The 18560-nt window shown below is 36.3% G+C and overlaps 1 protein-coding gene across 1 annotated transcript in view; it reads right to left on the bottom strand.

Moving 5' to 3' along the window:
* Nucleotides 1–15145, bottom strand: part of LOC126975791 (rabankyrin-5) — a 105594-nt gene extending 90449 nt beyond the window's left edge. The window contains exons 1-5 of the mRNA XM_050823831.1: nucleotides 14992–15145; nucleotides 14594–14899; nucleotides 11220–11400; nucleotides 10079–10179; nucleotides 6759–6895 (exon numbers count right to left, since the gene is read on the bottom strand). Coding sequence (XP_050679788.1) covers nucleotides 6759–6895; nucleotides 10079–10179; nucleotides 11220–11400; nucleotides 14594–14899; nucleotides 14992–14995 — 729 coding nt within the window. The 5' untranslated portion in view covers nucleotides 14996–15145. The remainder of the gene's footprint in view (nucleotides 1–6758; nucleotides 6896–10078; nucleotides 10180–11219; nucleotides 11401–14593; nucleotides 14900–14991) is intronic.
* Nucleotides 15146–18560: the final 3415 nt, after the last annotated feature.

Here is an 18560-nt window from a genome sequence, read left to right as displayed (position 1 = left end):
TAAAAATTGTAACTATCGTTGACTTTTCTGTCCCAATAAGTTTATTGACGATATGATCGATAAGTTTATCGACGGTAACTCACCTTATCCGTACACGCTGTCTATCAATGGGACGACGCGGTATAGCAATTCACGCGTCCCAATATAAGGCGATAAGAATGACTTATCGGATGTATTGGGACAGCTTCAGATTATTGACAGGTAATTACTGACAGTAGAAGGTAGTAATGTACCTCTATCTGTACATAGTATATTGGGAACGGCCGTAAGACGAGTATTAACTCAATATTGACGCTTCGCTGACTTTACAGTGCAAACAGTGACTCGCCCGACAAACGTTATAATATGTTAAATTTATTTAAAATTTGTTTATTTTTGTTTTATTCATGGCATTAAATCTCAAATATGATTTGAATTCGACTGGCTGTTTCACGGTCATAATGACCTATCTATCTCCTAAGAGCTGGTAAATCTCTATTTTCGTGGATTTATTATGTGGTAGCACTTAATGCTAACAAAGTTAAATGCGCCAATGAATGGGGTTTTTGTCAAAGTTCGTAAAGTGCTGTGTAAAGTAAACAACCATTCCACTATTTATACAGCGCCTGTAAAAATCTCTTTGTAGACATTTATTGCCCGCGCACGAAGCAAGGGAACGTGGTAATAGGTTCAATGGTGATAGAACCTAGATAAATAGATTTAAAATGCAATAATATAAAAGCGAAAACTGATTTTGAAGCGTTTGTCACTTTATTTTGTGGGTATGAATGCAGATAAGTATAAATTTTAATTTGCGAAAAAAGTTTCACTTACATCATTGTAAAAAAAACACACTATTGTTTTTTGAACATATATAGTTCTTTAGGTGCGTTATGAAAAAATTATGAGAGTGAAATTTTAAGATGCGCGCGCATCACTGTAACACAAAAGTAACAGGGTGAAGTTGGTTCCTAGCGTTTGCGACATTCGTTATTTTTTTTTTTTGGTTTCTCGTCTATTATTAGAATAGGCAAAGCCCGTACAGCCGTATTCGTTATTTAATAATTAATTGTCAAAGCCATCGTTGCAAGATTTTTACAATATTGTTCTTTCTACAAACATAGCACAAGGAATAAATAATTTTAAGAATTTTTGCTTTGTTTGGCCAAAGAAGTATAACTTCTTGCGTAGGTACATACATAAGTAGACACACACTTTTTTATTTACAATTTACGGATTCCTCATCTTGGTTTTTGTTATATCGGCAATAATACTGTAATACGCACTCTATCAAAATGTCAGCTGTTTAACTATTGCTGTTTGTGAGATACAACCCGCTGACGTACAGACGGACCGACAGAAATTAGTAATAGGGTTGTGTCACCTTTCCACAAAATAGCCCGATGCTCAGCTGTGATAATTTACATATTACACGTTATTGTAGAAGGCGTCAGATGTTAAAAGAAGTGACTCATTCTGCACAAATCTCAACAAATGTTTAGGATTGAAACTCTAATACACAGATCGTGGAACTCAGCATGAATAACAACATAATCGCTCACCGAACAAGGATGTTTTCACAATAATTATATTTATAAACATGTCATCGTGTATTGAATCATTGAATTTGTTATATGTACCAGTATATCCTGAAGGCAAAATTTATTGAAGTAGGCGTTACTTTGCGGAAATCCATAATTATACAAATGACTAGCTGACCAGACAGACGTTGTTCTGTACATAATAAATAAAATACCGTTTTTGATGAATTTGTCAATAATTTTTCATTGTAACATAATAATATGCTCCTTGTTGTTATAATGAAATTGTTTCACAGCAGAACTGTCAAACCGCGCGTCAAAAATACTCTCACAGAAAATATGTCCAAACAAACCAAATATTGGAAATAAAAATAATTATGGGTCCCAAATCGAAATAAAAACTATCCTATCTCTTAAGTTGGACTAAACTGCACTCCATGAAGTAATCCCCATTGAAATCCGTTCATTAGTTTAGGAGTCCATTGAGGACAAACATTGTGACACGAGATTTATATATATTAAGATTTGAGTTTTCTTTAGTGTTAATTCCGCCAATATTTGTCTTTTCATGTAGAGGCGAAACACGTGTCGAATTGTTTAAAGACAAATATCGGCGGAACTAACATTAAAGAAAACTCAAATCATTTGTATAATCCTGAAGGCAGATAAATCTAGAGATACACCTGTAATGGTATTTTTTGCATACAGAGCATGAATGAAATTCGATTGACTGTACAAATTAATATTAAGCTAAACAATTTGTTATGTTTTTAAAGTGATGACCCTCACTTCTAGTATTAATACACAAATAAAATTTGAAAACAAAATTATATGAACTTTATAAACATAACAAATTGTTTAAAATTACAAGAGCGACATTTCAAGTCAATTTCCTATTAGAAGCCACAACCTGAGAGTTGAACAAGGCATACAAGATTTTATGACGTCACTCGAACGGTTAGCTCAGTTGGCAGAGCACTGACACGGAACACCACAGGTCGTGGGTAAAATTAAGCTACTGTGGATGGTAGTAGTAGATAGGAATACATCCGGCGGGCAGGCGTGTGTCACTCACGACATACCAGTTACTCACTGCAACGCAACATGCTCTTTTATTCCAGTCATGTCTATATGTATGTATTTACATATGTTGTTTCTTTACATATTTGAGCAAAATACTTTTATGAAATGCATAAAAAGAAAATACATCCAGAGGTAGATAATTCGGCAATGTAAGTAGATAATTATTTATTCTGTCATAGTGCCAGCAGTAAAAAATTGTAAGGTAATTTTGGCTTTGTCTGATTGGTCCCGAACAACCAGAATGAAATAGCTAAGTAGCGTGAAAAGCCTAGTTTTACTGTTCTTTTCACGCGACTCAACCCTGAGTACCTACTGTCATTACCCCGAATAAGAGTAAATCATGGAGGGCGTAAACTAATTATCAATGTATTATGAATCCACCGCACTCGCGGAAAAGGTTTTTAAAATGAATCTTATTAACTATGTGAATCCTCTACTCATTTTTATTTTTTGCCAGGACGAGAGTAGTACCTTAGGATAAGAGAGCTTGTAAGAAAGGTTTGGTGAGAAAATATGAAGTATGTCAGGACGCACCAACTCGGACCGAGGATTAAGAGCTACTGAGTATAATGTGTGTTAATTAGAATATGTACTTCCATGGCATTGATGTATTCTGTCTTATAGGTTACTGCTCTAAAGACTCAACTATAAACTTATCTCACTCTAAACCGGAAATTCAGATAGTTTTAATACTTCGCATTTCATTCAGATCCGAGGTATTTATTTTCCGAATAGACGGTACATTCTATCTTCCATTGAGTGATTGCTAAATCTTTAATTACGCGTCTTTTATGAATGTTTCAGTGACGTCAGCGACAGTGGCCCGCGGCTGCGCCCCACAGACGATGAGCGGCGACCAGGCCAAGATCAACGGTCACTGGCAGCACGTGCATACCATATACGAGGTGTATGACGAGGGCTGCTCCAGCGATCCTCGCGATGCCGACCGTCCCACCACCACGCTGCACTGCTACTGCCGCGGGGAACTGTGCAACGCGGCCCCAACCCTCGCCGCCAGCTTAGCCGTACTGATCGCTCCGGCACTAGTACTCTTATAGAATCTGGTCGCACAAATCTAGACTTGTTTCATATAAAATCAAGTGCGTAATTTACTTGACCTTTCCGTGCTTTTATCATACTCGTACAACGAATATTTGCCCAATTTCCAAACAAAACTCTAGAAGACAACTCATATCGAAAACGCATCTCTAGGACGTGTAGTATTACAAAAGCGATTCTACGCAACGCCAAGCAGTCGAAACGTTCAAAAGATTCATCCGGTACTGGTCGAAAGCTTTCCGAGATAGTCCTGCAAGGAATGTCGGCCATTCATGTTGGAGGCATCAAAATATCTTATATCTTTAAACGAGCAATTCTTGTATGTATATAATCTGAATCTCTGAAACGGTTCCAACGATTTACATAAAATTTAGTATACAGTATACAGTTCCGGGGGCGAGAAATCGATCTAGCTAGGTTTCAATTTTAATAAATGTAGTTTTATCCGTGTTTTAATGAGAAACTGCTACAATAACATTAGAATACAAAGGTAAATTTCGCCACTATATACAAGACTATAATAGCTCAGATGGGACATTGGGTGATCAGAAAAGCAGAAGACCCCGGTTCAAATCCAGATGTAATTTTTTTTTATTCAAGCTTTGTACATTTTAAAAAATCCGACCCAGGCTCGTTCGTCCAGATATTGATATAGTTATTAGAGCAGAGTTGTGGCGACTTAAGATCAACTTCAATTTTGATAACGCGAATGTACTTATTTTAATAAAGTACATTGCAAAGTTTTTATCTCAATTTATACCAGTAATTGTATTGCATGATTGACGGAATGTAACTTTACTAGTCATAAGTTAATTCGTCTTAGTTTTAGAATAAATTTTATTTAGTAACCAAAGTCTGTGATATCACAGTTCTTATAACATGTGTAGTTGAGTTAAAAATATTACATTATAGTACCTTGTATTTTTCAATCATATTTATCCTGAACACATACATATATGTAAATAAAGTATCATTATTATACAAAAATGCCTGTCTCCCATGGGGGGCACAGATTACAGACTTCCATTTACTAACGTCCTTACCATCAAAACTTTTTTCTTACATGCTCTCTAGTTCTTGGTATTCAAGGCTACTTTCATCACATTTGTTTTAGATTTATGCAGTTTATTTCAAGTTATATATCTTATTGTGAGTTTGAGAGAAAATGATAACCAAAACAACATGATTTACCGACTAAATAACAATATAGATAGATAGGTATATTACATTTTTATTGTTGTTTTCAGTAACGTATCTCGGATACATTGCTGTCACCGTTTAACGACAAGATCTTATCTATCCATAGTTATGTCCAATATAGTTATTGTCCAATACTTTATGTTGATAGGTTATTGAAATGTTAGTAGGCGTAAAAGGACAGATTTGTCTACCTCTATTAAGTAAGTTAAACTACGGATAGATATGTTGTTGAAAATGGCCGTTAGCAAGTGTCACTTCCAAAGTATTACAACAAGTAATTACTAAAGAACAACCAATAGATAACATCAGTACAAATAGAAACAGTTCAAAATTGTTTTAACTTGACTTAACTGAGGTCGCATTGCCATGTTAAGGCGCACAATTGCGTTGTCGCGACAAGCAACTGGTCATAATAATTGTACACAAAAGTTTCAGAGTTATTATTATTTTCCTACATGCCAAAGAAGTTTAACATTTTACAGTTCTTCGACCTTCATATATTCTGTTACCAATTGACAACACCACCTCAACCTTTTCCAATCGAATTACGCCGAGTTATTTAATATTAGTAACAGCACAAAAGAAGCAAGAAATAAGTTTACTTATGTTATGTTATGTATAATATTGATAGAATATTGTAATGTTTATTCCAATTATTTATACCAACGTGTTAAATAATTAGATTGTGTAAATTGTGATTAGCAATATGACACTTTCTTTCAATAAAATTTTTAATTAATTTTCTCAAACAAATAAAAATTTGTATTCAAATTACTTCGTTTTATTTATCCCTGCAATGGGTGATTTGTATGTGTGCCTACAATCTATATACATAATAGTTACGCAAAAAGAGTATTTAACTGTATTAAATATGTTTTTCAAGTTTCTGACATCCCAGACATTGTTAATCAATTAGGACCATAATTAAATCATCGGTCGTTCTATTGAAAAACAATTTTTAATTAAATTAACATCCCGCATCTGACCGAAAACAACTGAATCTTGTGACAGGGACGTTTAAGTTTTACTTTAGGTATAATATACTTATCTATTAAAATTATATATCAAGCTCAAAAATTATTTTTTCGTAGGTACCTAGTTCTAAGTTTTAGTGGCACACCACACCAGAGCAGATCAACAACTACTCCACAGATGAGAAACTAAGTGATCGGATGGCGTGGAACTGGATTATGATTATTTATATAGCAATAGCAATGACAGTACAATATTGTATATTTTTATTAAAAAGAGCGCAAAAAATGCTGGGAGTTTCTTGCGCCGCTTCTTGTCACTCACAGCGCCATTTGTTGCCGAAGCGGTTGTAGTATCTAGTATATTAGAAATGACATCTAAAAGAATTCTAAAGGAAACAATTTTGAGAAAAAAAATGTTTTTTAAGCCTTTAATAGGGCAGACGCAAGAGCATAGATTAAAAATACTTTGCAAAACGAACGCTGATTGGGTATGATGTTAGCATACCGCCCCCACTCACCCTCTGACCTTGAGGCTTTATTATTTACATCTGCATATGCAATGGTCAAAATTAGTGCATATACATTTATAGAAAAAAAATCGGATTAATTTTCTGCGCATTCAAACGTTCAATAAAGATAACAAAAAACATATATCTAGCTAATTGGCCAACCATCTTTACTGTGATTCTCACGAGTTAAAATAAATTCATAAAATAATTTTACAGTAGAGCTTTAAAAATTAAATATCTCTGAAGAATTACGCTATAACTGCTGTTTTATTCGAGTACATTAGTTGCCTCAAAAACGCCATTGAGCAAAGAAAAACCAAATTTGGTACTTGTGCATTGTACGTCGTACTCGACCATGATGCGAATGATCTTTTCAGACAAACACTGCCTAGTAAAATAGTAAGAGTACTCACATTGGCGTGGTTCTCGACGAGGCACAGGAACACAACGTCCTCCCGCAGTAACCTCACGGCTCCGTGGAGCGGCTGCGGCGTCTTGCTCTTGAGCATCCGGTACAGCAGCGCCGACGACATGTGCGCGAAATCCTCGCCTGTGTGGCAATCCACATTCGGTATTATCATCACACACACACATTTAGCTTGTATGCAAAAAGTGTTTTGAAATGCATGTTACTGCGTTTGCGTTGATTTGTGTCTACCGTGACAGAAATGTATCCTATATTTTTTTTATGAAGAAGGACTAACGAGCGTACGCTTCACCTGATGTTAAATGATTGCCGAGTTCTCTCTTGCAATACCAGAGGAATCCAGAGAAACATCTTACCACATGCTAGAACTTTATTCTGAAAGTATAACTTCCTTATAACTATTGTACCAACTAGGATTCAAGTTTAGTATTAGTGCAAGATTCTCTTTGTAAGCTTGGCAGCCTTTGTGATAAACTGGATGATCTCCATTGCGTAAGAGTACATGTATACACCTATATGGGGGAAGCTGCGCCAATGTGAATAGGTATTTTTTGGTGTGTGTGTACTTGTGGTATTTGGGACAAGAAGATTTTACGGAGCTTCCCGAACGCTGCCCATCACAGTTGGATTCGATGAGTGACCTCTTTCGCGAAAATGGATCTGCCTAACTGGATTGTTTGTCCGAGGTAGACGTACTCGTCGACAATTTGGGAGTAGGTGCGGCATGGACATTAGACATGATTGAGTCCATGTTCATTTTGAGACCTACTCCTTGGGAAGCTGTATTGAGGCCATCAAGCATATATCTTAAGTCTTCCATGGTCTCTGCCATGATAACGATATCTTCGGCGAATCGAAGGTGAGTGATGTATTCGCCGTTGATGTTGATGCTTAGTACGTTCCAGTCCAGAAGCTTAACATCTTCCAACGCAGCGGTGAACAGCTTGGGCGATATGACATCGCCTAGTCTGACTCCCCGCTGCAGTCGGATAGGCTTCCAGATCTGATCCTGGAGACGGACTGACATGGTGGCGTTTCCATACAAACACTTCAACGCTTGGATTAATCGGTAATCAATGTCGCACCTCTGGAGAGACTGAAACACCACCCAGGTCTCGATCGAATCAAAGGCTTTTTTATCATAGTCATCCAACGCCAAGCATAGTGGCTGCAGGGGCGTTCATTGGTTTTCTAGCAAGGTAGGCACTGTAGATCTAACTTGTTGTTGTTGAGCCTGGATATAGCTTACTGTAGGTATTTTGGAAAATTCCGCACAATCTGTATTGTGGCGGCGTATATCGCGAGTCAATGACTGTCTAGTTAGTTTACATACTGGGAAGCATCGTCCGGGGTCGAAAGGGTCATTTGGCGTCTTACATCCATCAATCTGAGGGTATAATCTGATATTTATCTGGTTCTTTTTGAACAGCTGGCCGTGAAGAACTTAGACCCAGCCGATTGAACAGCTGCCACTGTTATTATACTTGTCCACGTCTATGCAGTCACGGAAGCATTCGAAGCGGTTTTGCAAATTGAGTTGAAAGTTTCCGGGGTTTTGGATATGGATGGGTGCGGGTCGGAGCGTAGACTTCACCAGTCGAGACCACTCCAGTTTTGGATTGATATTCAATGTGCCTCTTACTATGTGATGATCGCTCCCAGTTTTCACTGAGTTGAACACAGAGACATCATTGAATAAATGTCTTTTGATCGACATAATGAAGTCGATCTTATTTTTGGTGGCACCATCAGGCTGATCCATTTGCGTTGTTCTGGCTTCATAAAGAAGGAGTTCATCATGTAGAGATCCTCCTTCTCCATGAGGTCAGCAAGCATTTAGACTCGGGCGTTCCGATTCCCATAACCAAATTGCTCCACTCTTAATTCATCGCCGCTACGTTTGCCCAGTTTTGCGTTGAAGTCTCCCATAACAACGTTGAAGTGGGTCTTTGTGGAGTGTGAATGGCTGTTAAGATGACCTCATACATAACCTCCACCTCCTCGTTTGATTGTATCGAAGTCGGAGTGTAAACCTGTATGACCTTCAACGAATACCGTTCAGTAATTCTGAGTATTAGGTACGCTACCCTATTCAACACGCTCCCCACCTCAATTGCGTTGTTGACGACAGACTTGTAAACGAGGAACCAAACACCACCGTGGGACAGTTGGTCGCCCTCCCGGATGTAGAACATGTGTCCGGAATTTAGGATTATCGAGTCCTCACCCTGTCTTCGGACCTCAGATAACCCCATGACATCCCATCGTAATTTGCTCACAGCTTCCTCCAGTTCTCCCAACTACTCGTTGGTCCGCAGTGTCTTGACATTGTTTGTTGCCAGGGCCAATGGTCTTCGTTTGTGGTAGCGTTACCGCACCCGGGTTTCTTAGCACCCCCTGCCCCGTCGCTTATATGGCTGCTAATGCCACCACGAGCGGGGCCGCCGGGGACTGGGGACCGGGGCCTTATTGTATCTGTCATGTTTAGGGGTTTTTTGTCATAATCACCACGCTTGGCGGGTGGGTTGGTGATCGCAGTAGATGGTGTGCTTATTATTTTCTTTGATTAACGCGAGTGTTACACATTTAAATAAAACACTTTTAAATGTTTAAAACGCGTGTTATTGTAACTGTTTTTACATTAGATTTTTGCGAACTTATATTTATATTTTAGTTAACCCGACGTTTCAAGACCTTTCCAGATCTCGTTTTCAGTGGGACTGAAATGAGTTAAAGATAGTATTTGTCATAGTTGTCATTATGAAGTTTAGCGCCATTTATTGCCTCGGAGGTGGTTTTTGCTACATCATCATTATCAAAAACCATCTGTCTACAGCACCACCTGCCCCGCCACTTATGGCTGCTACCGTGCACCACGAGCGAGGCCGCCGTGGACTGGGGGCTGGGGCCTTATTGTGTCTATGTTTGGGGTGTTTTTGCCATAATCGCCACGCTTGGCAGGCGGGTTGGCGATCTCAGTAGATTGTGTGCTCTTAACGAAAGATTCTGCTGCCCATCCTCCGTTGTTTGTATCCCTTAGTTGCCTCTTACGACACCCACAGGGGGAGATCGGTTGGTGCTATTCTGGTGCGACACCACACACACAAATATAAATACAATTTTCGAAATCAATATTTCTTTCTTAAAAAGATGATGGTATAATTACCATACAGGTTAATTCTGCTCGTTCTGTCACTGACTCTCAAAGAACAATCACTGGTACAGGGGATGAGTCAGTCACCTCTAGCTAGTGAACCTGCTGCATTGATGGTTTACATATAAAAAGTAAAGTACAGTTATAACAACCTGAAAGATCATCCCAATGTGCTGATATAAGCCCAGAACAGTGCTCCTTCAGCCCTGTCGCACCAATCTCATCAGCTGCCGAGTAGAACTTAACACACGTTCTGTAATTAAAATATATACGTAACTTTTTATGTTGTATAGTAATTGCAGGTGTATGATACTTGATCTCGAGTCACAAGCGACATTATGCTGATGGTACTCCTTAGAACGATTTGTGATGCATAACTCGGAAACATCATGTGAAAAGCGGACAACTTGCACGTTCTGTCACTTTAACTTAACAAATGCTTGAACCCAGGGTATTTTACACATGCGTGCCTATGCGCACCAGAACACCATGTTTGAGTAGACGTCGAGTTACGCAAATTATGTTCTTCTACATTAAATGTTATCAATCGACAAAAAATTGCAATGTGGTAACTCGCTTTTTACATAAGAAAGGGGGGAAACAAGCAAAGATGCTACCATGAAGGAAAGTGGAGAGGCAACCGGCCATGGAAATCCACAACAACAGGGGTTAAGACATGCGTTGCCGGCCTTTACCTAAAGAAGCTCTGAAGCTCCCCAAGTCGTAAACTGCTGCCGGTAAGTGATTCCACAAAGTGGCTGCGAGGGAAGAAATATCTGTCAAAACGCGCGGTTGTATAATGCCTTTTTGACGTACATACATAGTTATAGGAGAGATGTGCTTAATAGTGAGGAGGCGAGAGGCGAGAGCGGGTCGCAGCGGAAGGACACCGATTCCAAAGATTAAGATTAATTATTAATTAAAGATTAATTAATTAAGATTATATAATACACAATTATTTTTTACTTTTTAGTGAATATTATATCTATTGTTTTGGAATAATGTTTTTGAAGTCGGTTGTTTTCTGTGTTAATTTTTTTTTACTATATCTTACATTTTAGCAAAGTTGCAAGCTATTCAAAGTCAATCTCAAATAAACTTTATTCAAATAGGCTTACAATAAGCGCTTCTGAATTGTTACTATAAATATTTCTTATAAATTACTGAATTTACCATATGTTCGTAACAAGTTGAACTCGTGAGAAGAACACATTATAAACTCAACGTCCACTCCTTTAAATCAAATAGAGTATTTTACATGGTGGTATTGCCATGAGATACCCATACACTCACCTAACACCAACAGTGGCTATTAATGCTTGTTCACATTTCCCAACTAATCCATGCAGTTTGAAAGTGGCAGCTGATTTCATGAGTTGCAGTGCAAAGACATCTCCCCGAGATAAATCCACTAGATCAGTGTACAACCATTTTAGAAGAGCTGAACCAACATCATCTGGCAGCATTGTCCAGTCTGAAAAGTGTTCAATATCCTGTTATATGATCAGCAGCCTGAAATGAATTAAGTAACACAAAAACCACTTCCTAGACTTCTTTGCCATTGCTCATAGTAATTCCAGTTACTTTATTTGGTACGAAGGTCACGCCGAATATTCTCGACATTAGGTAGTACCTACCAATACCTACTATTACAATTACAATTTTCTACGTGATAAAAAGTTTTCGTCTCAGGAGGCAGTACAAAATGCTTTCACACAGTTTGTTGAATCTAGATCACGTGCTAAGTAAAGATTAGTTGTTTCACTCGTGACCAAAAGAGGAATATTACACTTCAGCAAAGTGCTGCCATTTAATAGAGAAGAATAGATAATAATGGTAATTATATTGATGTTTTTTCAGTACAAATCGGCAATTTCATAACAATAACCCCTATTATTATGATAAATCTCATTAGCCCAGTAGGTAATTTCAAGAACATAACTAAGACTAGCGTATAGACAAACAAAAGGTGTAAGAGAAACGAATATCTCCAACAGAGTGTAACCGATTTTGATTGACAAGTCGTAAACAGTCAGCTACGCTTGGCATTAGCTTCTCAGTATTTTGAATATTAACTAGGTAACACACACGACCTAACACATGTATTCTACGTGTTACAGCATGATCTTCATGTCACAATGTCTTTCCCCTTATTTCACAAAAGTTTTTGCTTTGTATTTCCATGTTAGGACTTCCCCACCCAAGCCAGGGCTGATGCAGGACGATTACAACGTTGCAATTTTCGCACAATTAGTGAAGCTTCTTTGGAGCAATGAGAGTATACTTTGTCATTTTGTTTATTGTAGTGCTCTTCAATTATGAATAATTTTTTATCAGGGAAAGGGATATTTCTGCACCAACTTTCACCCGGGGATCATTACTGCAAGCATTTTTTTACGGTAGAGGAGGACAAACGAGCGTACGGATCACCTGATCACGGCGCCCACATTCTCTTGCAACACCAGAGGAATCGCAGCAGTGTTGCCAGCCTTTTAAAATGTATACGAACCCATGTGGTATTGTCCTGGAAACACCACACAAGGACGCTTCCTTAAATTCCACATCTTGGTTGTACATGGAAGAAAGTTCCTTGAAAAATATACTGTGGAGGATCGTCATACATTCAAAATGTTTGTAATTATACCGTAATTTGTAGCGTGTCGTGCGAAGAAGTTCTGCGGCAGGAATCAGGTCAAACATCTCTTCGCAACACTCCGTGATAAATGCGGTAGAAGACATACAATGAAGCGATGTCTCTACGCAACGCCAAGTGATCTAGCTGTTCCTCGACAATTCGAGCGGCTCTGCCTAGCACGCGGTCAAATAGTTCGACTTGATACTGGGGTGCGCCAAACCAGAAACGACAGCAATACTCCATATGTGACCTGCTTTGTAGAGAGCTAGAATGTGGGCCAGCTTGAAGTACTGCTTTTTATGACGCCCAGCTTCTTGAAGCCTTCGGGGGCTTCAATTTCGCTATGACTTCCAGATGATCCCGAAATCGGCAATCGATCGAGATTTCGACACCCAGTATTCCGATACTATGCAAGGCTTTATGGGAAGTGCTGTCGAAGAGCAGTGATACGAGAATTGGGTTTTTTTTGTGGTGAACGCGTAAACTTGAGTCTTCTAGGTTAAATTGGACAAGATTTATTTTACCCCGCTACATTCTCAAGAGACAAGTCAATAAAAGACACAATTTTCATTGTATTTTGCTCAAGCCACTCTCTAACTGTAAAGGTTTATTTAGATATTGATTATATATTATATAATTAGATAAGAGATTATATATATATGTATACAGTACATGCCCTAAATAAACCCTTACATATATATATTAGGGGCACCACTGCTTGTCTTGGTTTTTGATGGTTGAAGTTTCAGAGAGCTTCTTACCATCCATAAGATGAGGGTTCTCATGTCAGATGAGAGATTATGTTTGGTGACTCAGTATGAAGTCAATTTGGTTTTTTGTCTTTTGTTCTAGGAAGATTCTAACTTTAGGACTCCATTTTTTTATAATAGTGTTCATCACAAATAATCCATTCTAATATGAGTACTGTATTAGTGGTCACCTTTGCTATTCCACTTCCAATATCCAAGCTTTATCAGGTCTTGTTGGTAATATTTTACCATTAAAATCTCCAAGTTTATTCTTGGACTATCCTTAAGTCATTATAAAATTGATCAATTTCCTCTGTGAGCTTGGAAGCATAAACCTGAATTGGAGACAGCAGTGTATTTTCAAAAGTCTTTAGAAGAGCTACTTTGCTGCCTTTTCCCATAAAATCTCAATAGCTCCGACCACAAATAGGCTATAATTCCTTTTTCTGCTTCTACTTTCATTTTATCATCAAGCACCTGCTTTACATTTTTAGTTACTTTAGTGGATATTATTAAAGATTATTGAGCCAGTTTTTCTTATTTTGAATAAAACTATTCCAATACCTTTCTCAATTGACATTTTTTTTAAGGATTGATGTCAAATATCTTGTTAAGCTTATTTTTTTTAAATATATTTTGTTAGCATTTTGTAGTTTTCAATGAAGTAATTAAACTGTAATTATTAGTAGTTTTCCCTATATGTTGCTGCAAACTTTTTAATATTGAAATCCTTTATTTGTTTATTTTAAATTTCGTGGTTATGTGAGTGAATTACACTTTATTTTAAATAGATCTGTAGCCTATTTTAAATAGATTTGTTTAATGTACATGTTACATGTGGGATTTCCACAGTTAGTATGAAATGTCAGGACCACTATTTAAACATTTGTTCTGTGATTTTTTACCAATATCTGTGTTAATCATTGCACCATAAAGAGATGATAATTTAATTAGTTGTTAATTAATTTATATGTTGCTCATTCACAGTTATGGAAGTTAAAACAAGTTGTGTAACATAATTATTAATTATATATTAAGGGCATTAACTTTAATTGTATAAATAAAGTTATTTGTCAGTTAAGCTAATAATCAATAATCAGAATTTTACTATTATTTTAACATCTACCGCTGAAGATAACTACATAAAAACTTGGGTATGTCAAGTTAGAATCTTATTTGATTATTCTGGTGGTTGATGTAAAATCTTTTCCTCTAATCTATTCTGTAAATTTAAATGTTTACCATTAGTTTATTATAATAATATAAAGTTATGTATAACACACCTAGTTCTGTTAAATCTTTTAAAGCCTCCTCATTCCAATCATCAGATCTAGCATTCAGTACAAACTTGTGAGCGGGGACTGACTTGCTCTGAAGCTTAATCTCGATATCTGAGTAGGTATTTCGGCCATATAACGAGGACACAGTCATTAATAATCTTGCCACAAAACTAGTTTCACTGAGATCACCGGCCGAGGCTGCTGCTAATGTATACTTGTTCTCCACTTCTATGCAATGTTTATGTAGCTTGCTATACTCTTCTTTCAACAGGCTTAAATGGTTCTGAAGCTTCGTAACTTCGCTTGACGCTAGAAAAAGATATTTACATTAAAAGAACTCCTTAAGACGCCCACAGGAATCATTTTGTAAACAAAGAAAATAATTATATATAATTACTCACACATGATATAAACCCAGTACGTCTACTTTCGGTACCTTTATTGATCAATGTATGCAATGCAATAGTAGTTTTAAAAATTATTATAATTATTTGCAAGCAATAAGTTGTACATTATTTTGATCATCAACAAAAAATTACAAAGTACGAACTTCAAGATTATGTTTCGAATTTCACCTTTCAACCATTCGGATGTCAAAGTCATGCAAATTATTATTTTTTATTTAGAGCTTTGACAATAAGTAGATGACGTGACTACAGCAATTTTTAATTTCTAATTATTTTCATTTTTAGATATCAACAAACAGTGCTTTAGGTTAGAAATGATTAATCAGTCAGGATCAAATATTATAATTATATATAATTATTGGCTCTGGTGTAACATTATTTAAAAAAAAGTGTGTTAGTAGTTATGAACACACACAAGAAGTTATTCATCATTGGCGTAATAAAACAAAAATCCTTAAAAAAATTGTTCCTTGAATTATTAATATTAATAATTAAGTTAAATTTTTAAAGATCATTAAATTATTTTTATACAATTAGAGATGTTTTAATAACTTGTGTTTAATTGAAATCATACATTGAAATTCACTTTCAATTCCCTTCCATTGGGTGTGGTTCAGTAAATAGTTACAACTTACAAGAGGCTTGGTAGATGAAGTACGATACAAATGGTCTAGTCGACCAGCTCACGTCAGGGTCTCGAATATGCGTGACGGTGTGGGTTCGCATCGTAAAATTTTACTCTAATAATTTTTCACTAAAGTGCCAAATTAAGTATAACTTCAAAAACATATAGTTTACGTATAAGTAATTACCAAAATATTATTGAAAACAACTAGCACACTGCATGTAATGGTATATTAATCCGATCAGAAAAGTAGTTTTTTCAGTACAACCGAAGGAAAAAAACGGCTCTCTATGAGTAAAATGAATAGATTATCACAGCTTCGGACTAGGTAACCTGAAGCACGTAATAATAAGTGTGAATTTCCTGCATCTATGGTTTATAATAATCAAACTTTTACGGATGATGTTAGTATATGCGATCAATTTGTGAATCATTTCTCTAGTGTATATAACATGTCTATTTCAGATGTTTCATCCTCTTCTGACCAGATATCAGACAGCATGCATAATTTTAATAACGTTGCTGTTGTGAATAATTTAACTTTCTCTGTCGAAGATGTTAAAAAAAAGCTCTTAAATATTAACATAAATAAAGGTGCTGGAGCAGATCAAGTTCCACCAATTTTTATCAAAAACTGTGCTAAGAGTCTAGCGTTTCCCCTTACTATCATATTTAATAGATCGCTATTTGAGGGGGTTTTCCCTACGATATGGAAAATTGGTCTTATCTTACCTGTTTTTAAAGATGGTGATAGAAGGGATGTCACAAAATATCGACCAATTTCTAAGCTGCCTATACTGGCTAAAATATTCGAGTCACTTGTTTGCCCTCATATTAACTGGCATATGAAGTCTATTTTTAACCATGAGGCAGCATGGCTTCTATAAAAAAAGATCCACTTTGCCGAATCTAGTCACTTATGTTGAAAATTTATCATCTCAAGTTGATAGAAATATACAAGTAGATGGGCTGTATACGGATTTCTCTAAAGCGTTCGACCTAGTCGACCATAACATTCTTATTGACAAGCTTAAGTATTACGGTTTCGTCGGAAATATTGTTAACTGGTTTGCCTCTTACCTAAGAGACAGACATATGACAGTAGTATTGGGTTGTTTCTAATCTTCTTCCACGGCGCGCTCTGGAGTGCCCCAGGGATCCATTCTTGGTCCGGTGCTTTTTAACATATTTATCAATGACATTGTAAACTGCTTTGTCAACTCAGAAATTTTGCTTTACGCCGATGACCTGAAAGCGTTTAGTGCGATCAACTCTGTAAAGGACTCCTACTTGTTGCAGGATGATCTAAATTGTTCAAGTCGCTAGTGTATTGCTAATAAAATGGTAAAAAATCATAATAAATGCTATCGTATTTCGTTTCATACAAAAGTTCATCCGATTCAATTCGTATATAGTATAAATGGCCATGATGTTCAAAATGTAAATTATATTAGAGACTTAGGTATCGTTATGGATCATAAACTAAGCTTTATTGCTCATATTGATAACATATGTAAGAAAGCAACAAAGATTACTGGGTTCATAAAGCGTAGCTCCAAAGGCTTTCGGAATTCGAACACTAAATTATTGTTGTTTAACGCTCTTACCAGGAGTATTCTTGAGTATGCTTCAGTTGCCTGGAATCCTCACTATAATACACATTCTATGAGAATTGAACGAATCCAAGAGCGCTCTCTGCACTATGTAAGTTTTGGCGATAAGTTATGTAATATAAATTCTAGCTACTATTCCAGACTCCGACACTATAACTTATTGACTCTGTCAGACCGTAGAAAACTATTAGACCTATGTTTTTTATGTAGACTTCTCAATGCTTAGATGCGTCTGACTTACTTTATAAAATATCTGTAAGAATTCCACGACCGTATAGTTGTGTTATAAACTATATGCATTTTACAGCAGGCGTCTCAAAAACAAACCTAGGGCTCTCAGCACCTATCAAAAGGATGTTAACTTTATATAATAGCATAAATAAAGATCTCGACATTAATATAGTAGGTGATAGTTTTCCTAAATTTAAAAAAAAGATAACGGATCACTTTCATTCACAATATAGTGACGAAATGGTTTAGTATCTTTTGGGTATTTCGTATTATTTCATTTTAATCGTATTTGGGTTTCTGAATATTTTATTATCAGGTTTCTTTGATTTTATTTTTAAGTTAGCTCTAATTGTGTATTATCTGTTCATTGTACTAGATTTCGAAAATTTTATTATTAAGTTTTTTTGATTTTATTTTTATCTTAGCTCTAATTTGTGTTATTTGTTCATTGTACTAGATTTAGAAAATTTTATTATTAGGATTTTTTTTTTTCTTATAATATCTTGTCCCTCTTCTTTTTCGTTTCTTCTGCTTCTAACTAGTATCTCTTTTGCAATCTGTGGCAATCTCTAAGTGGGTCTACAATTTAACAATTAATATACCTCATTTTGTTTAGTTTAATAATGATTAATTGTAACCCGTTGATTGTCCTTAATAAATAAATAAATAAACAAAGTAACACAGGCTACATTTTGTGAATCCTATTGTTGTGAGTAGATCAGGAAAAACTTTTACCTAAAAATTTTGAAATGATTCACAATTTATTATTATTAAGTACATACAAATGCACAATATAGATTACTTAATAACACTTGCAGCAACTACATAATTATTACTCAACTTAAATTTCTGCTTATATGTAGTCGTAGAGTACTTCAACGAACATAATCCTAAAATGCCGAATGGCATGGCTCTGGTGAATTGAGAGACCCAAAGTTTTTCAACCTTACTTTTTGATATTCAACTTTATAAATAATTTATCGTGTAAGATGGAATAGTCAATAGACCCCCTTATCGTTACTCCGCTGTTACCCCGCGTTAGAGTAAAAGTGTTACCACACGAGGCATGTAAATTATCGGTTTGAGCTTCAGTC

Source organism: Leptidea sinapis, chromosome 37 (assembly GCF_905404315.1).
Source record: "Leptidea sinapis chromosome 37, ilLepSina1.1, whole genome shotgun sequence".
In the NCBI taxonomy this organism is placed as follows: domain Eukaryota; kingdom Metazoa; phylum Arthropoda; class Insecta; order Lepidoptera; family Pieridae; genus Leptidea; species Leptidea sinapis.
The sequence above is the reverse complement of the archived record's forward strand: the minus strand, read 5'-3'. Positions and strand labels throughout refer to the sequence as shown.